This window comes from Hemitrygon akajei, chromosome 1, assembly GCF_048418815.1.
Source record: "Hemitrygon akajei chromosome 1, sHemAka1.3, whole genome shotgun sequence".
NCBI lineage: Eukaryota > Metazoa > Chordata > Chondrichthyes > Myliobatiformes > Dasyatidae > Hemitrygon > Hemitrygon akajei.
In genome coordinates, this window is record NC_133124.1 from 221026274 (window position 1) to 221044378 (window position 18105).

General features: G+C 49.6%; 1 protein-coding gene across 1 annotated transcript in view; it reads left to right on the forward strand.

Moving 5' to 3' along the window:
- LOC140736125 (adhesion G protein-coupled receptor A2-like) overlaps nucleotides 1-18105 on the forward strand; it is a 110159-nt gene that overhangs the window by 47203 nt on the left and 44851 nt on the right. The window contains exon 2 of the mRNA XM_073061922.1: nucleotides 8023-8094. Coding sequence (XP_072918023.1) covers nucleotides 8023-8094 — 72 coding nt within the window. The remainder of the gene's footprint in view (nucleotides 1-8022; nucleotides 8095-18105) is intronic.

The window sequence follows — 18105 nt, forward strand, 5'->3', positions numbered from 1 at the left end:
TTCTGTAGCGCCTCTACTTCCTGTCTTCAAAGGTTTCAAAGGTACATTTAACGTCAGAGAAATGTATACAATATACATCCTGAAATGCTTTTTCTTTGCAACCATCCATGAAAACAGAGAAGTGCCCCAAAGAATTAATAAAACTTAAATGTTAGAACCCCAAAGCCTTCCCCAGCTTCTGTTCCCCTACAGCTCCCCTCCCTCCCGCATGTAAGTGGCAGCAAGCAAGTTGTCATATCATCTGTAAACTTTGTCACCCAAATCATTGACATATAATGTACACAGAAGTGGTCCCAACACTGAACCTTGTGGAACACCACTAGTCACCGACAGCCAACTAGAAAAGGCTCTCTTTATTCCTACTCTTTACCTCCTGCCAGTCAACCACTGTTTATCCATGCTAGAATTTTTCCTGTAATACCATGGGCTTGTAGCTTGTTAAGCAGACTCATCTGTGGCACCTTGAGAATGGCCTTCTGAAAATTGAACTACACAACATCAACTGATTTTCTTTTGTCTATCCTGCTTGTTATTTCTTCGAAAAACTCCCAACAGATTTGTCAGGCAAGATTTCCCTTAAGGAAACCATGCTGACAATGGCCTATTTTATCATGTGCCTCCAAGTACCCTGACACCTCATCAAAAATCATCTCCAACATCTTACCTACCACTTAGGTCAGACTAACTGGCCTATATAGTTTCTTCCTTCTGCCTCTCTTCTGCCAACTTGGTGGTGTGGGTCCTGATGGTTGAGGGGTAATAACTGTTCCTGAACCTGGTGGTGTGGGAGCTGATGGTTGAGGGGTAATAACTGTTCCTGAACCTGGTGGTGTGGGACCTGATGGTTGAGGGGTAATAACTGTTCCTGAACCTGGTGGTGTGGGACCTGATGGTTGAGGGGTAATAACTGTTCCTGAACCTGGTGGTGTGGGACCTGATAGTTGTAGGGTAATAACTGTTCCTGAACCTGGTGATGTGGGACATGATGGTTGAGGGGTAATAACTGTTCCTGAACCTGGTGGTGTGGGACCTGATGGTTGAGGGGTAATAACTGTTCCTGAACCTGGTGATGTGGGACCTGATGGTTGAGGGGTAATAACTGTTCCTGAACCTGGTGTTGTGGGACCTGATGGTTGAGGGGTAATAACTGTTCCTGAACCTGGTGGTGTGGGAGCTGATGGTTGAGGGGTAATAACTGTTCCTGAACCTGGTGATGTGGGACCTGATGGTTGAGGGGTAATAACTGTTCCTGAACCTGGTGTTGTGGGACCTGATGGTTGAGGGGTAATAACTGTTCCTGAACCTGGTGGTGTGGGAGCTGATAGTTGAGGGGTAATAACTGTTCCTGAACCTGGTGGTGTGGGACCCAAGGCTCATGTACCTCATGTCTGATGTTAGTAGTGAGAAAAGAGCATGGCCTGGATTGTTGGGATCTTTGTTGATGGATGCTGCATTCTTGTAGCTATGCTCCTCATAAATGTGCTCAATTTCAGGATGTCCCGGGGTGCTGAGCTTTGATCAGTGACAGCAGTGTGGGCACAGAGAGATCCAACATGATTCTATAGAGCTCTGAAGTGGGTTCTGAGGGATGATCCCCACCCAGTCTGACCCAGTGCTCCCTAGGCCACAGTGCAGTTCCATTCCTCAGAACTGGTTGTACCCTGGGCTGTTCACAAGTCAGAAATGAGGTCATAAACAGATTTTCCCAAATGACAGGTCCTGCGCCAGCTGGTAAACTGGTCCCATCGCTCGTTCAGATGTGTAGGCTGTACCTACATTTAGCATCAAGAACATGAGAGGCAGGCACTTGTGAGGTCTAGCTTCCTCACAAGGCAGTCTGTGGAGGGTAGGACTGTGACCAGGGGTTGTGCCACAGTTACTGCCCACTGCAGTGTGCTCTCAAACCTTGGCTGACCTCGGTGGTGCTGTGGTGGGCAGAACAGAGACCTTAACTGTCCTCCTTCTGGCCACGATGCCCAGAGAAAGGGGAGAGGAGGAGTGGTGACTTGTTAGAAGTATATAAGATGATAAGAGGCATAGATCCCATTGAGGTGGAATGGCTAGCGTAATGCTTACAGTTCCAGCAATAATATTGGGGTTTTGATGTCCACCACTGTCCATAAGGAGTTTGTATGTTCTCCCTGAAGAGTCATCTAGTCAGAAACAGGCCCTTCAGTCTATCTAGACCATGCCGAACCACTTGAACTGCCCACTCACATCGAACTACACCAAGACCATTGCCCTCCATACCCCTCCCATCCATGCACCTATCCAAACTTCTCTTAAACGTTGAAACCAAGCTCACATGCACCACTTGTGCTGGCAGCTCATTCCACACTCTCACCACCCTCTGAATGAAGAAGTTTCCCCTCATGTTCCCCTTAAACATTTCACCTTTCACCCTGAACCCATGACCTCTAGTTGTCCGACCCAACCTCAGAGGAAAAACGCTTGCTTGCATTTACCCTATCAAGTATAATTCCATACACCTCTATCAAGTCACCCCCGTGACTGTGTGGTTTTCCTCTGGGTGCTCCGGTTTCCTCCCACATTCCAGAGACGTGTGGATGGGGTTAGTGAGTTGTGGGCTTGCTATGTTGGTGTTAGAAGCATGGTGATTGATACTTGTGAGCTGCCGCCAGAGCATCCTCAGACTGTGTTGGTCATTGACGCAAATAGCTCATTTCACTGTATATTTTGATATAAGTGTGACAAATAAAACTAATTATTTATCTTTCAATCAGGTGGACAGCCAGTGCCTTTTTCATGGGGCGGAATGGCTGATACAAGAGGGCGTAATTGTAAGGAGATTGGAGGAAAGTTTAGGTGGGTGGGGGGGTGATGCACCATCAATAACTCTAGGAGACTGGAAGTGAACGATAGGCTTTTATTAACAGCGAAAAGGGAGCACGAAGACTGAGGGAGGAGCAGTGCCCCAATCGCCTTTATACAGGGGTCTGTGGGAGGAGCCACAGGAGCAGTCAGCAGAGGGGCGTGTCCAGACAGGTATACATAGTTTACCACGGGGGGGGGGGGGGAATGATGTCAGAGGTAGGTTTTTTTTACACAGACCGTGGTGGGTTCACAGACTGTGCTGCCGGGGCAGTGGTGGAGGCAGATATGTTGGGGACGTTTAAGATAGGCACATGGATAACAGAAAAATGGAGGGCTCTGTAAGATGGAATGGTTAAATTGATCTTATAGTAGGTTAAAAGTTTGGCACAACATTGTGGGCCAAAGGGCCTGTAGTGTTTCATATTCTATGAGAAATGGGAGGGGAGGAGCAATGGGTAATTCACTGTTTACCCAAGGCTCTAGTGCTAGTGGCTGAGAAGGTCACGGATGCACGTTGGGGGTCGAGCAGCTGGATGTAGTTACTGAGGAAGACACTGGGCAGAGAAACCCCCTCAACTGGTTGCTTCCCAGTGTTGATGGGGGGGGGGGGAAGGGATGCTCAGAAACCTCCCAGCTTTGCCCCATTATGGTGCTGTGCCTGCAGTTTTAAAATAAAGCTTCCTCCCCTCTCCTGATCTCCCTGCAGCCATCGTTTATCTGATTCCCTTGCTTACTGGAGCCTGTTTCAGCTCCTTGTGTTCTCATATTTTCCCATAATCTCTGGTGACATGGGTAAAGGGCAGAGCCATGTGCCTCGGAGAACCAGAGACACAGGTTTGACCACGACCTCCAGCCTTCTCTGTGTGGAATTTGCATGTTCTCCCTGAGACCACATGGATTTTAGCCTGGGTGCTCCAGTTTCCTCCCATATTTTTAAACTCACGTCAGTGGGTTAATTGACTGCTGTAAAGTGCCTTCTAGTATGTGAGCCAGTTAATAACATGGGGGAGTTGTTGCAAGTGTGGGGAGAATTAGTTACAGGAGAATTGAATGGTTTACTGGGATTACTCTGAGGGCCAGCGTACATTTGATAGGTCAAATAGTCTCTTCTTATCTCACACATGGAAATAGAGTAAGCCATTTTGCCCACTGAATCTATGCTGGCTATCTGAGCATTCCCATAAATCCTATTTCCCAATTATTCATTCATCCATTAACTTTCCCCTGGTTCTTCCACCACTTGCCTACATTAAGAGTGAATACAACCAACAATTCGGTCCTTCTCCCATTGAGCCTCTATGTCGGCTGCACTTAGCTTCAGAGTATTTCTCTGCACAGACTCCTGCAGCCTGGAATGTGCCAACCAGCAGCATTCAATAACGGACACCTCCTTAGACTGGTAGGCCAGTGATTTGGATGAGGAAGTGGAGGGAGGGGTGAGTTAGTAAGTTTGCAGGTGACATGTAGGTTGATGGTCTAGTGAATAATATAGAAGATTGTCATTGGTTACAGTGGGACATTGCTAAGTTGTACAGTTGGGCAAAGAAGTGGCAGATGCAGTTCAGTCCACAAAAATGTTTAATGCTACACTTTTGTAGATTTTGAAGGTGGAATACAAGGTCTGTCTTTTAGGACTTTTAGCAGTGTGGAAGGATAGAGGGGTCCACATCCATAGACCCTTCAAAGTTGCCGCACAAGTTGATAGAGTTGTTAAGGAAGAGCTGGTCTTCATTAGTCAGGGGATTGAGTTCAAGAGCTGTGAGATAATGCTGCAGCTCTGAAAAACTCTGGTTAGAATACAGTGTTCAGTTCTGGTTTCCTTAATATGGGAAAGATGTGGATGGTTTAAAGAGGGTCCAGAGGAGATTTACCAGGATGCTGGCTGGATTAGAGAACATGTCTTATCAGATAGGGTGAATGAGCTAGGGCTTTTGGACTGGAGGAGGAGATGGAGGATAAATGACTTGTTAAAGGTATATAAGATTATGAGAGGCATGGACAGTGTAGACAGCCAACGTCATTTTTCCAGGATGACAATGGCTAATACCAGGGAATGTCATTTAAGGTGATTGGAAGAAAGTATAGAGGAGATGTTAGAGGTAAGTTCTTTATACAGAGGGTGTGGGTGCATGGAACACTCTGCAAGAGTGGTGATAGAGGCAGGCATAGTAGGGGCAATTAAAAAACTCTCAGATAGGTAAATGAATGATAGAAAAATGAAGCCTACAGACTGTGTTGGAGGGAAGAGCTAGATTGATCATGGGGTTGGCACAATGTTGTGGGAGAAGGGACCCTCTGTGGTGCTGACCATGGTGGCCTACCAGCAGCAGTCGATATGATCTCGATGAGTGACCCTAGGGAGGATCTGTGGAGTCTCCTGTTGCACTTCTGCTAAGGGTTTGAAGTTCAAAGTTCAATGTAAATTTATTACCAATCATGTATATGTCACCGTAAGCTACCCTGAGGTTCACTTTCTTGCGGGTGTTCAAAGTAGAACAAAGAAATACAATAGAATCACTGAAAAACTACACATTAACAAAGACAAACACCAACTTTTGTCCACTGAACTTTGTAGTAGTGAACGTCGATGGAGCCAGTTACACATTGTGAAAGGTGCATACCTACTGAGTGAAGATGACAGCCATAGACAGCGTCACAATGTCAGGTTTCCTGTAATAGTTAAGCTGGGCTGGAGGATAGAGGGGTAATCTTTTTCATGCATGGGGGTTACAGAATCTCAGTGGAACGTACACTCAGTAAACACTTTATTTAGTACACTTGTACACCTCGATAATGCAAATCTCTATTCAGCTAATTATGTGGCAGCAACTCAATGCATAAAAGTATGCAAAAATGGTCAAAAGGTTCAGTTGTTGTTCAGACCGAACATTTCTTTCAAGGATTTTCCATCTCATGTTCTTGCTATTCAATGCTTATTTATTAATTATCATTATTTCTTTCTTTTTGTATTTGCACAGTTTGTTGACTTTTACACACTGGTTGAATGCCCAAGTTGATGCGATCTTCCATTGATTCTATAGTGGGTTTATTGACTATGCCCACAAGAAATTGAATTTCAGTGTTGTATATGGTGACATATATGTACTTTGATAATAAATTTAGTTTGAGCTTTAAATGTGGAAATGTGGTCTAAGTGACTTTGACTGTGGAATGATTGCTGGTGCCAGACAGGGTGGTTTGAGTATCTCAGAAACTGCTGATCTCCTGGGATTTTCACACACACAGCAGTCTCTAGAGTTTACAGAGAATGGTGTGAGAAACAAAAATAAACATCCAGCAGTTCTGTGGGTGAAAACGCCTTGCTGATTAGAGAGATCAAAGAGAATGGCTGGACTGGTTCAAGCTGCTGGGTGACAGGAACTCAAATAACCAGCTGTTACTATAGTGATGTGCAGAAGAGCATCTCTGAATGCACAACACATCAAACTTCGAAGTGTGTGGGCTACAGCAGCAGAAGACCATGAACATACACTCAGTGGCCACTTTATTAGGTACAGGGAATGCCCAATAATTCGGTGACTGGGTGTATTCTTGAGGGAGAAATCTGGCATGTCCCAGCAAGTGAACAGGAGAGCTCTTTTGGTGGGCTGAATGGCAGTGCAGTGGGATTGCAGAGAGGTTTAATGAATGCAGAGGTGTGGGGAAGTCACATGTCCCAAGGAAGCCTCATTTGGTCTGCGTGCCTGTTGGTTGGAGATTGGGTGTGGGGAGAGAGGCGGAAGGAAATGGTTCAGTCAGAAGTGAAGGACGTTAATTCTTCACTGCAGTCGCCCCAAGGCCCTTCTTCGACAGGAGGGGACATTAAATACGCTCGTAAATCCTGCCCTTAACTAACAATGTCCTTTACGCAGCAGGCACTGGCAGTCAATTAGGCCTGCGGTTCTGTTGCCGCATGGCTGCCTCTGTGCTAATGAGAGCCTGTTGCTGGCTTAGGGAATGGAGGCGTTTCCATTGTGTCAACGACTTGCACACATGCACAACCCAGAAACCCGTCTCCCCATGCAGCCGGGAGATGTCGGAGATTTTTGTTTGCCTGCACTCAGTGGTGGGGGGCGTCTGCAAGAACATGCCTGGTCAGTGTCTCCCTGAATACTCGACTGACCTCCGCAGTCTTCACCCTCTCCTCACCCTTCACCGAGATGTAAAAACAGAGCCTCCTTTGACTGTTCATCTGGGTGTTGCTGCCGGGACTGTTGTGGGACTTTTGCTTCCCTGATACTGCACACGCCACCCGTGGCAGAGCTTTGCAACTCCTGCAGCAGTTACCGGCTTCGTTTCTGGTTACCTTGTGAGTTTGAGAATGTGCACATGTAGTTCACCAGAGTGGGGCACAGTCCAGAGTCCAGGCTCTTTCTTTCCCCGGGCTCTCTCTCATTTTGTGTTGATGGCCAGCACGGTCCGAAGATTGTGTTGGGGAGGCCTGCCAGTGTCACCATGATTTTAATATGAATAATTAAGAAAACTACTCAGGGTATTTCCAATGTCCTGGAACTTTCCTATGCCGGGGGAGTCTAAGACCAGAGGGCACAGCCTCAGAATAGAGAGATGTACCTTTAAAACAGAGAAGAGGAGGAATTTCTTTAGACAGAGGATGGTGAATCTGTGGAATTCATTGCCACAGATGGCTGTGGAGGCCAAGTCATTGGGTACATTTAAATCGGAGGTTGATAGGTTTTTGATTCATAAGGGTGTCATAGGTTCTGGGGAGAAGGGTTGAGATGAATAATAAATCAGCCATGATGGAATAGCAGCAGACGATGTGCCAAATGGCCTAATTCTGCTCCTATGTGTGATGTTCTTCAGTCCACATGATGTAGGGTACTTTTGTTCATTTAGCACAAGATTCTGCAGAAAATTCCACTGGAAATCCAGAGTAACACACACAAAATGCTGGAGAAACTCAGCAGATCAGGCAGCATCTATGGAAGAGAATAAACAATTGATGTTTCAGACTGAGACTCTTCATCACAAGTCCTGAAAAAGGGTTTCTGCCTGAAATGCTGACTATTTATTCACTTTCATAGATGCTGCCTGACCTGCTGCTTTCCTCCAGCATTTTGTGTGTGTTGTTTTTGATTGTTTCCCCGCTGATGCAGAACACCCATAACTACTGTTCTGGATGAGTTAATTCAAATGTTTTCTTTTCCTCTTTTTTTTTTTTTACAGAATACTGAGCAACAACAAGATTGCGTTGCTGAAGGCTGGCGCTTTCTCCGGACTGCAGGCCCTCGAGAAACTGTGAGTGTTTCTTGGCACTTTCTCTCAAATGATGTCTGAGTGAGCTGTTTGTAATGGCTGCCAAGATCAAACATGAGACCCAGGTGCCCGGACAATCAAACACATCAACCTGTTGGAACAAACATCCACTCATCCCTCCTCCAGCTCTCCTCCCTACTCCTCCTCCCCTTCCCCATCCCCCCATCCCCCATTTCCTCCTCCTCACTCCCTCTCCTCCTTTTCTCTTCCCTTGTCCTCTTTCCTCCCTGTCCTCACCCTGCCTCTTTGCCCCTACTTTACAAGTCCTGGTGTTATAACTGGGCAGGAGTGTGGGGGGAAGTAGACGAGGGCAATGAGCCAACACACAGTTGGGTCAAGTGGACTGTCTTACAGGGTACTGTGGGTGGAGGGGGTGTCTCGGCATCGAGGAGGGATGACGGTGGGTTGATGGAAGTTAAGGGGAAATGTCAAAGGTGGAATGCGAGTGTCAGCCTCGAGAAGCTGATCTGCAGTTCAAAGTTCTAGGATTTTGAATATCAGTTATATCAGTGTGCTGACTGCAGGTGGAAATCTAGAATCTTCTGACAACAACCCGGCCTGTGTGTGTGTCTCGCTCGTTCTCTCTCTCTCATGCTCTCACCGTCAAGGTATGCAAGGAGGCCATTTGCCCTATCAAGCACGTGCTAATTCCCTGGAGTGTGGTCACTGTCTCGGTGTAGTTCCCGTTGGAAAGGTTTGAGTGACTTAGCTCTCACTGCCCGCCCATGTCTGTGTATTGTCATGTGAAGAGCTTGTCTTGTGTTCTGTTCATACTGGTTAGAATATTACACAGCGCATTGAGCTAGAGTAAGTTAAATCCTTAACAATGCAGAATAAAGGGTCAAAGCTACCGAGAAGGTGCCGTGCAGGTAAACGATTAAAGCGTAAGATCATAATGAGGTAGATTGTGAGATCAAGAGTCCATCTTATCAAACAAACCTGTTCTTAGCCTGAATAGGAAGCTGCTGTATCATCGATTCTGATAGCTTCGCCAGGGCTTGCTGAGTCACACAAACTGGACAAGAGCAAGCGGAACTGTCGGCAGCTTGGTTTGGAACTGTATTAGAGCTGGGATGAAAGGTGGAAGGTCTTCCTCGGGGTGACGCTGCCTGGTCACTACTGAATTAATTTTATTAATTAATGTACACATGAGGAGTATTTGTTGTCTCTGGGCCTGTACTCACTAGATGAGGGGGGAATCTCATTCAAACCTCTCAGGCCTAGTTAGAGTGGATGTGGACAGGCTGTTTCCTACAATGGGGGAGTCTAGAACCAGAGGGCATAGCTTCAGAATGCAAGAACACCCCTTTAGAACAGAGATGAGGAAGAATGTATCCAGAACGTGGTGAATCTGGAATTCATTACCACAGACAGCTCTGGGGGTCAAGCCATTTGAGTATATTTAAAGCATATTTTGATAGGTTCTTGGTTAGTAATGGTGTAGACCAGCAACCCCTGATCTAACCCTAGCCTAATCATGGACAAATTACAGAGATCAATTAACCTGCTACCCGGTACGTCTTTGATGCACTGTCCACGGGGAGGACAGCCGAAGTCAGAGTTATATTCTGAACTCTGATGCCCTGAGCGGTAATAGTGTTGCGCTAACTACGGTGAATCTGTGCAACTCATTGCTACAGACTTGCCACAGAGTCCATCGTTGCGGACATCTAAAATGGAGATTCTTGATTAGTAGGGGAGAAGACAGGAGAATGGGGTTGAGAGGGAAAATAAATCAGCTCTGATTAAATGGTAGATAAAATTTGATGGGCTGAATGGGCCAATTCTGCTCCTATGTCTTGTGAACTTATGAAATGAGAATTGGAAGGTGGGTATCACGGTGATTGACATGACAATCGCCCAGTGGTGAAGTGTGTGGGAAGATTAGTGAACCAGCCCACTGACACATTGACAACGAGTTAGCGGACCTGACGGTAACAGCTCTACTCTGTCTGCACACTGGGAGGGGAATCCTGAGGCTAATGGTGTCCGACAGCTGCCTAATTGGTTTTTCATCAGCTCCGTCTGTAAGTCATTCTGCGCACGGAGAGACAGAGGGTAGGAGGCCACTGACGTGTTGAGAGTCTGGTAACAGCGGGTAGAAGCTGTCCTCGAGCCTGGTGGGACATGCTTTCGGGCTTTTGTATCTTCTGCCCGATGGGAGGGTGGAGAAGGGGGGATGGCGGGGTTGGGTAGAGGTCTTTGGTTATGTTAGCTGCTTTACTGAGGCAGCGAGATTATAGACAGAATCAGTGGAGGAGAGGCTGGCTTGTGCGAGGACTGGGCCAAGTCCACATCTGTGTTTAGTCCTGGGCAGAGGAGATCCTGTACTGATCTGGAGAGTGGAGAGGATAGGTTTTGGAGGAAATTGGTGGGGCTGTATTGGGAAGGAACCACGTGAGAGGGCTGAATAGTCAGGTGGCCTCTGTTGTTTTTCTCTAGGTGTGAGTGATTCCATGGAATGATGTGGGGGTGGGGTGTGAAGAGGAATGAGGGAGGGAGGGAAATGGAGGAATGAAATGTGAAGCTGGGTAGGGAGTAGAGGTATGAAGGGGAGAAGTGGGAGGAACAAGATGGGTGGGGGGAACTAAGGGGAAGAGGGTGGAGGTTTGAGGCAGGAGAAAAAGGGAGGAATGAGGCAGGTGGTGAGGGGAAGAGTAAATCCCACAGTGAGGAATCAGAGTAACACACACAAAATGCTGGAGGAACACAGCAGAGCAGGCAGCATCTATGGAAAAGAGTACAGTCGATATTTCAGGTCCCTTTTCAGCTGCTTCATTCTTCTTCACCTATCCTGCTTCGTTCCTCCCCTTCCCCACATGTTCCTCTGTTTACCGCTTCTTTCTTCCCCTCCCCTGCTTCATTCCTTCCCTACCCCCCACCCCCATCCATCCTACAACTATACCTGTGTGAATCCCTGCAGCATCCGATGACCCTGTGATCTCTGTCTGAGTCTGAAGCCGGCATATCTTCCGAGAAGGTGAATCCTCGCGAGGTGTCGGGCCTGGTGGAGTACCTGGTAGGAAAACCTGTGCCAACCAACTGGCAGGGGGTATTCGAGGACATCTTCGACCTCTCTGCTGCAGTCAGAGGTTCCCACCTGCTTCAAAAGGGTGACCATCGTAGCAGAGTGAGCTGCCTCAACAGCTATTGACCAGTTGTACTCGCATCTGCTGTGATGAACTGCTTTGAAAGTTTGGTCATGGCTAGAATCAACTCCCGCCTAAGCAAGGGCCTGGACCCATTTGCAACTTGCCTGTCACCACAATAGGTCTACAGCAGATGTAACGTCACTGACTGTCCACTCGTCCTTGGATCACCTGGGCAATGGTTTTACTTATGTCAGGCTGCTATTTATTGACTACAGCTCAGCGATTAACACAATCACACCCTCTGTTCTAATTAACAAGCTCCAAACCCTGAGCCTCTTTACACCTCTCTACAACTGGATCTTTGACTTTGATCTCCTCTTTGCTGACAGTCAACAGTGACGCACCTGAAGGATGCGTGTTTAACCCACTGCTTTCCTCTGTCTATACCCATGACTGTGTGGCTGGGCACAGCTCAAACACCATCTATAAATTTGCCAATGACACGACCATTGTGGGCAGAATTTCAGATGGTGATGAGGTGGCATACAGGAGCAAGATGGATCAGCTGGCTGAATAATGTCAGAACAACCTTGCAATATATAATAATAAAAATTAAATAAGTAATGCAAAAAGAGAGGGAAAAATAGTGAGGTAGTGTACATGGACTCATTGTCCATTCAGAAATCTGATGGCTGAGCAGAGGAGGCTGTAGCTGAAATGTTGAGTGTGTGTCTTCAGGACTGTACCACCTCCCTGATGGTCGCAATGAGAAGAGGGTATGTCCTGTGTGATGGGTATCCCTGACGGCACTGTCACCTTTTTGAGGCGTCGCCTTTTGAAGATGCAGTGGGTGCTGGGGAGACTAGTGCCCACGATGGAGCTGGCTGAGTTTACAACTTACTGCAGCTTTTTCCGAAGCTGTGTAGTGGTCCTTCTGTACCAGACAGTGATGCAACTCTGTGCTCTCGGTGGTCCATTTGCAGAAATTTGCAAGTGTCTTTGGCTATATATAAAATATAGCCGCTGTTATGCCTCCTCTGTAATTGCATCAATATGTTGAGCCCAAGATAGATCCTCGAAGATGCTGACACCCGGAAAACTGCCCACCCTTTCCTCTTCTGATCCCTTGATGAGGATTGGTGTGTGTTCCTTGAACTTCCCCTCCTGAAGTCCACAATCAATTCTTTGGTCTTACTGACGTTGAGAGCAAGGTTGTTGCTACAACACCATGTAGCCAGCTGATTTATCTCACTCCTGTATGCCTCCTCATCACCGTCTGAAATCCTGCCCACAATGGTGTGTCATTGGCAAATTTATAGATGGTGTTTGAGCTGTGCCTGCTCAGAGTGTAGAGCGAGTAGGGCAATGAGCTTGAGGCATGCCAGTGTTGATTATCAGTGAGAAGAAGATGTTATTTCTGATCTGTACAGTCTGTGGTCTCCCAGTAAGGATTCAGTTGCAGAGGGAGGTACAGAGGCCCAGGATTTGGAACCCGTTGGTCTGATGGTGTTGAACACTGAGCTGTGGTCAATGAACAGCAGTGTAAGGTTTGTATTGCTATTGTCCAGCTGACCCAAGGCCAAGGGGAGAGCCAGTGACTTTGCAACCACTGTAGACCTGTTGTGGTGACAGGCAAGTTGCAGTGGGTCTGGGTCTTTGCTTAGGCGAGAGCTGATTCTAGCCATGACCAATCTCTCAAAGCACTTCATCACAGCGGATGTGAGTACAACTGGGCAATAATCATTAGGCAGCTCACCCTGCTCTTGTTGGGCACTGCTACAATGGTCACCCTTCCGAAGCAGGTGGGAATCTCCGACTGCAGCAGTGAGAGGTCGAAGCTTCCCTCGAATACCTCCTGCCAGTTGGTTGGCACAGGGTTACAGAGTCCTACCACGTACACCCATTGCCTGGCATATTGCAAGTGTTCACCTTCTTGGAAGATATTCTGGTGTCGGCCTCAGAGATCACAGGGTCATACGATGCTGCAGGGATAGTTGTAGGATGGATGGGGTGGGGGGTGAGGAGGACTGTACCAGGAGAAAAGGAGAGGAAAGAGGCAGGCAGGAAGCGGAGGAACATGTGGGGAAGTGGGGGAACGAGGGCGGTAGGGGAGGAGAGGAATGAAGCAGTTTAAAGGGGCAAAGTGACTGGTGTTTGTCATCAGACAGACAGACATACTTTATTGATCCCGAGGGAAATTGGGTTTCGTTACAGTCGCACCAACCAAGAATACTGTAGAAATATAGCAATATCAAACCATAAATAATTAAATAATAATAAGTAAATTATTCCAAGTGGAAATAAGTCCAGGACAGCCTATTGGCTCAGGGTGTCTGACACTCCGAGGGAGGAGTTGTAAAGTTTGATGGCCACAGGCAGGAATGACTTCCTATGACGCTCAGTGTTGCATCTCGGTGGAATGAGTCTCTGGCTGAATGTACTCCTGTGCCTAACCAATACATTATGGAGTGGATGGGAGACATTGTCCAAGATGGCATGCAACTTGGACAGCATCTTCTTTTCAGACACCACCGTCAGAGAGTCCAGTTCTACCCCCACAACATCACTGGCCTTACAAATGAGTTTGTTGATTCTGTTGGTGTCTGCTACCCTCAGCCTGCTGCCCCAGCACACAACAGCAAACATGATAGCACTGGCCACCACAGCCTCGTAGAATATCCTCAGCATCGTCCGGCAGATGTTAAAGGACCTCAGTCCCCTCAGGAAATAGAGACGGCTCTGACCCTTCTTGTAGACAGCCTCAGTGTTCTTTGACCAGTCCAGTTTATTGTCAATTCGTATCCCCAGGTATTTGTAATCCTCCACCATGTCCACACTGACCCCTTGGATGGAAACAGGGGTCACCGGTGCCTTAGCCCTCCTCAGGTCCACCACCAGCTCCTTAGTCTTTTTCACATTAAGCTGCAGATGATTCTGCTCACACCATGTGACAAAGTTTCCCTCCGTAGCCCTGTACTCAGCCTCATCTCCCTCGCTGAGTCATCTGGCCAGCATTCCTCTCTGATATCGAAAACACGATGTTGTTGAGATTTGTGGGGTCTTGCTGTGCACAGGCAGACTGCCTACAACTTACAAAGGGAGAATGGAACGTGTGTGTGTGGCGGGAAGGTGGGGAGGGACCTACTAACTGTGAGAGGTTGGGCACCTGTCAGAGACGGGACCTGAAATGTCCTTTCCTGCCCTTGGATCACACCGAAGACGTGAATGGTGCTGTGGATGGATGAGATGCTTTTCCTTCATTACAGTTGATGTAACTGAAATCTGGTGTCGGTGTTGTTGGAGTCAAATTGTCATGGAGAGGTACAGCATAGCAATAGGACTTTCGGCCCATGAAGTCTATGCTGACCCCCTTCTGTATTGATCCTTCATTAACATTCCAATCTCTGTGTGATAGTTTCTTCCCCCAAGCCATCAGACTCCTCAATACCCAGAGTATGGACTGACACCAACTTACTGTCCTCTACTGTGCCTATTGTCTTGTTTATTATTTATTGAAATTTTTGCACTGTTTTGTGCACTTTATGCAGTCCTGGGTAGGTCTGTAGTCTAGTGCAGTATTTTTCTGTGTTTACGTAGTTCAGTCTAGTTTTTGTACCGTTTCATGTAGCACCATGGTCCTGAAAAACATTGTCTCGTTTTTACTGTGTACTGCACCAGCAGTTATGGTCGAAATGACGATAAAAAGTGACTTGACTTGAATCTCCTCAGGAGTGATGAATAGGCATTGTTAAACTCCACATTCCCCAAGATGGGGCAGTCACAACGCACACCGCTGCCTCCTACTCCAAATAGGGATCCGTTAGTCTCGTGAGATCATGGATTTGCGTATTGGAAGGTTTCCAGGGTGCAGGCCTAGGCAGGGTTGTATGGGAAACCGGTAGTTGCCCAAGCTAGGGGCCTTCCCCTCTCCACGCCACCGATGTTGTCCAAGGGAAGGGCACTAGGGACCCATGCAGCTTGGCACCGGTGACATCGCAGAGCAATGTGTTGTTTAGTGCCTTGCTCAAGGACACAACACGCTGCTTCAGCTGAGGCTCGAACCAGTGACCTTCAGATCACCAGACCGATGCCGTATCCACTAGGCCACACAAATCCTACTACTCCAAATACTTGCAGTTCAAACCCAATTTCTCACACCGTCTGTGTGGAGTTTGCATGTTCTCACTGCAACTGTATGGGTTTCCCCCAGGGGCTTCAGTTTCCACCCACAGTCTGACCCTCCCCCAGTACCACCCCTCCCACAGTGTGACCCTCCCTCAGTACCACCCCTCCCACAGTGTGACCCTCGGTACCACCCCTCCCACAGTGTGACCCTCCCTCAGTACCACCCCTCCCACAGTGTGACCCTCCCTTGGTACCACCCCTCCCACAGTGTGACCCTCCCTCAGTACCACCCCTCCCACAGTGTGACTGTCCCTCAGTACCACCCCTCCCACAGTGTGACCCTCCCTCAGTACCACCCCTCCCTCAGTATCACCCCTCCCTCAGTATCACCCCTCCCACAGTGTGACCCTCCCTCAGTACCACCCCTTCCACAGTGTGACCCACCCTCAGTATCACCCCTCCCACAGTGTGACCCTCACTCAGTACCACCCCTCCCACGTGTGACCCTCCCTCAGTACCACCCCTCCCACAGTGTGACCTTCCCTCAGTACGACCCCCCACAGAGTGACCCTCCCCAGTACCACCCCTCCCACAGTGTGACCCTCACTCAGTACTGCCCCTCCCACAGTGTGACCCTCCCCAGTACCACCCCTCCGTCAGTGTGACCCTCCTCAGTACCACCCCTCCCAGAGTGTGACCCTCCCCAGTACCACCCCTCCCACAGTGCGACCCTCACTCAGTATCACCCCTCCCACAGTGTTACCCTCCCTCAGTACCACCCCTCCCTCAGTATCACCCCTCCCACAGTGTGACCCTCCCTCAGTACCACCGTCCCACAGAATGACCCTCCCTCAGTATCACCCCTCCCACAGTGTGACCCTCCCTCAGTACCACCCCTCCCACAGTGTGACCTTCCCTCAGTACGACCCCCCACAGAGTGACCCTCCCCAGTACCACCCCTCCCACAGTGTGACCCTCACTCAGTACTGCCCCTCCCACAGTGTGACCCTCCCCAGTACCACCCCTCCCAGAGTGTGACCCTCCCCAGTAACACCCCTCCCACAGTGTGACCCTCCTCAGTACCACCCCTCCCAGAGTGTGACCCTCCCCAGTACCACCCCTCCCACAGTGTGACCTTCCCTCAGTACAACCCCCCACAGTGTGACCCTCCCCAGTACCACCTCTCCCACAGTGTGACCCTCCTCAGTACCACCCCTCCCAGAGTGTGACCCTCCCCAGTACCACTCCTCCCACAGTGCGACCCTCACTCAATATCACCCCTCCCACAGTGTGACTCTCCCTCAGTACCACCCCTCCCACAGTGTGACCCTCCCTCAGTACCACCCCTCCCACAGTGTGACTTTCCCTCAGTACAACCCCCCCACAGTGTGACTCTCCCTCAGTACCACCCCTCCCACAGTGTGACCCTCCCTCAGTACCACCCCTCCCTCAGTATCACCCCTCCCACAGTGTGACCCTCCGTCAGTACCACCCCTCCCACGTGTGACCCTCCCTCAGTACCACCCCTCCCACAGTGTGACTTTCCCTCAGTACAACCCCCCCACAGTGTGACTCTCCCTCAGTACCACCCCCCCACAGTGTGACCCTCCCTCAGTACCACCCCTCCCTCAGTATCACCCCTCCCACAGTGTGACCCTCCCTCGGTACCACCCCTCCGCAGTGCGACCCTCACTCAGTACCACCCCTCCCACAGTGTGACTATCCCTCAGTACCACCCCTCCCACAGTGTGACCCTCCCCAGTACCACCCCTCCCACAGTGTGACCCTCCTCAGTACCACCCCTCCCACAGTGTGACCCTCCCCAGTACCACCCCTCCCACAGTGTGACCCTCCTCAGTACCACCCCTCCCACAGTGTGACCCTCACTCAGTACCGCCCCTCCCACAGTGTGACCCTCCCCAGTACCACCCCTCCCACAGTGTGACCCTCCTCAGTACCACCCCTCCCAGAGTGTGACCCTCCCCAGTACCACCCCTCCCACAGTGTGACCTTCCCTCAGTACGACCCCCCACAGTGTTACCCTCCCTCAGTACCACCCCTCCCACAGTGTGACCCTCCGTCAGTACCACCCCTCCCTCAGTATCAACCCTCCCACAGTGTGACCCTCCATCAGTACCAACCCTCCCACGTGTGACCCTCCCTCAGTACCACCCCTCCCACAGTGTGACTTTCCCTCAGTACAACCCCCCCCACAGTGTGACTCTCCCTCAGTACCACCCCCCCACAGTGTGACCCTCCCTCAGTACCACCCCTCCCACAGTGTGTCCCTCCCTCAGTACCACCCCTCCCTCAGTATCACCCCTCCCACAATGTGACCCTCCCTCGGTACCACCCCTCCGCAGTGCGACCCTCACTCAGTATCACCCCTCCCACAGTGTTACCCTCCCTCAGTACCACCCCTCCCACAGTGTGACCCTCCCTCAGTACCACCCCTCCCTCAGTATCACCCCTCCCACAGTGTGACCCTCCCTCAGTACCACCCTCCCACAGAATGACCCTCCCTCAGTACCACCCCTTCCACAGAGTGACCCTCCCCAGTACCACCCCTCCCACAGAGTGACCCTCCCTCAGTATCACCCCTCCCACAGTGTGACCCTCCGTCAGTACCACCCCTCCCACAGTGTGACCTTCCCTCAGTACGACCCCCACAGAGTGACCCTCCCCAGTACCACCCCTCCCACAGTGTGACCCTCACTCAGTACTGCCCCTCTCACAGTGTGACCCTCCCCAGTACCACCGCTCCCACAGTGTGACC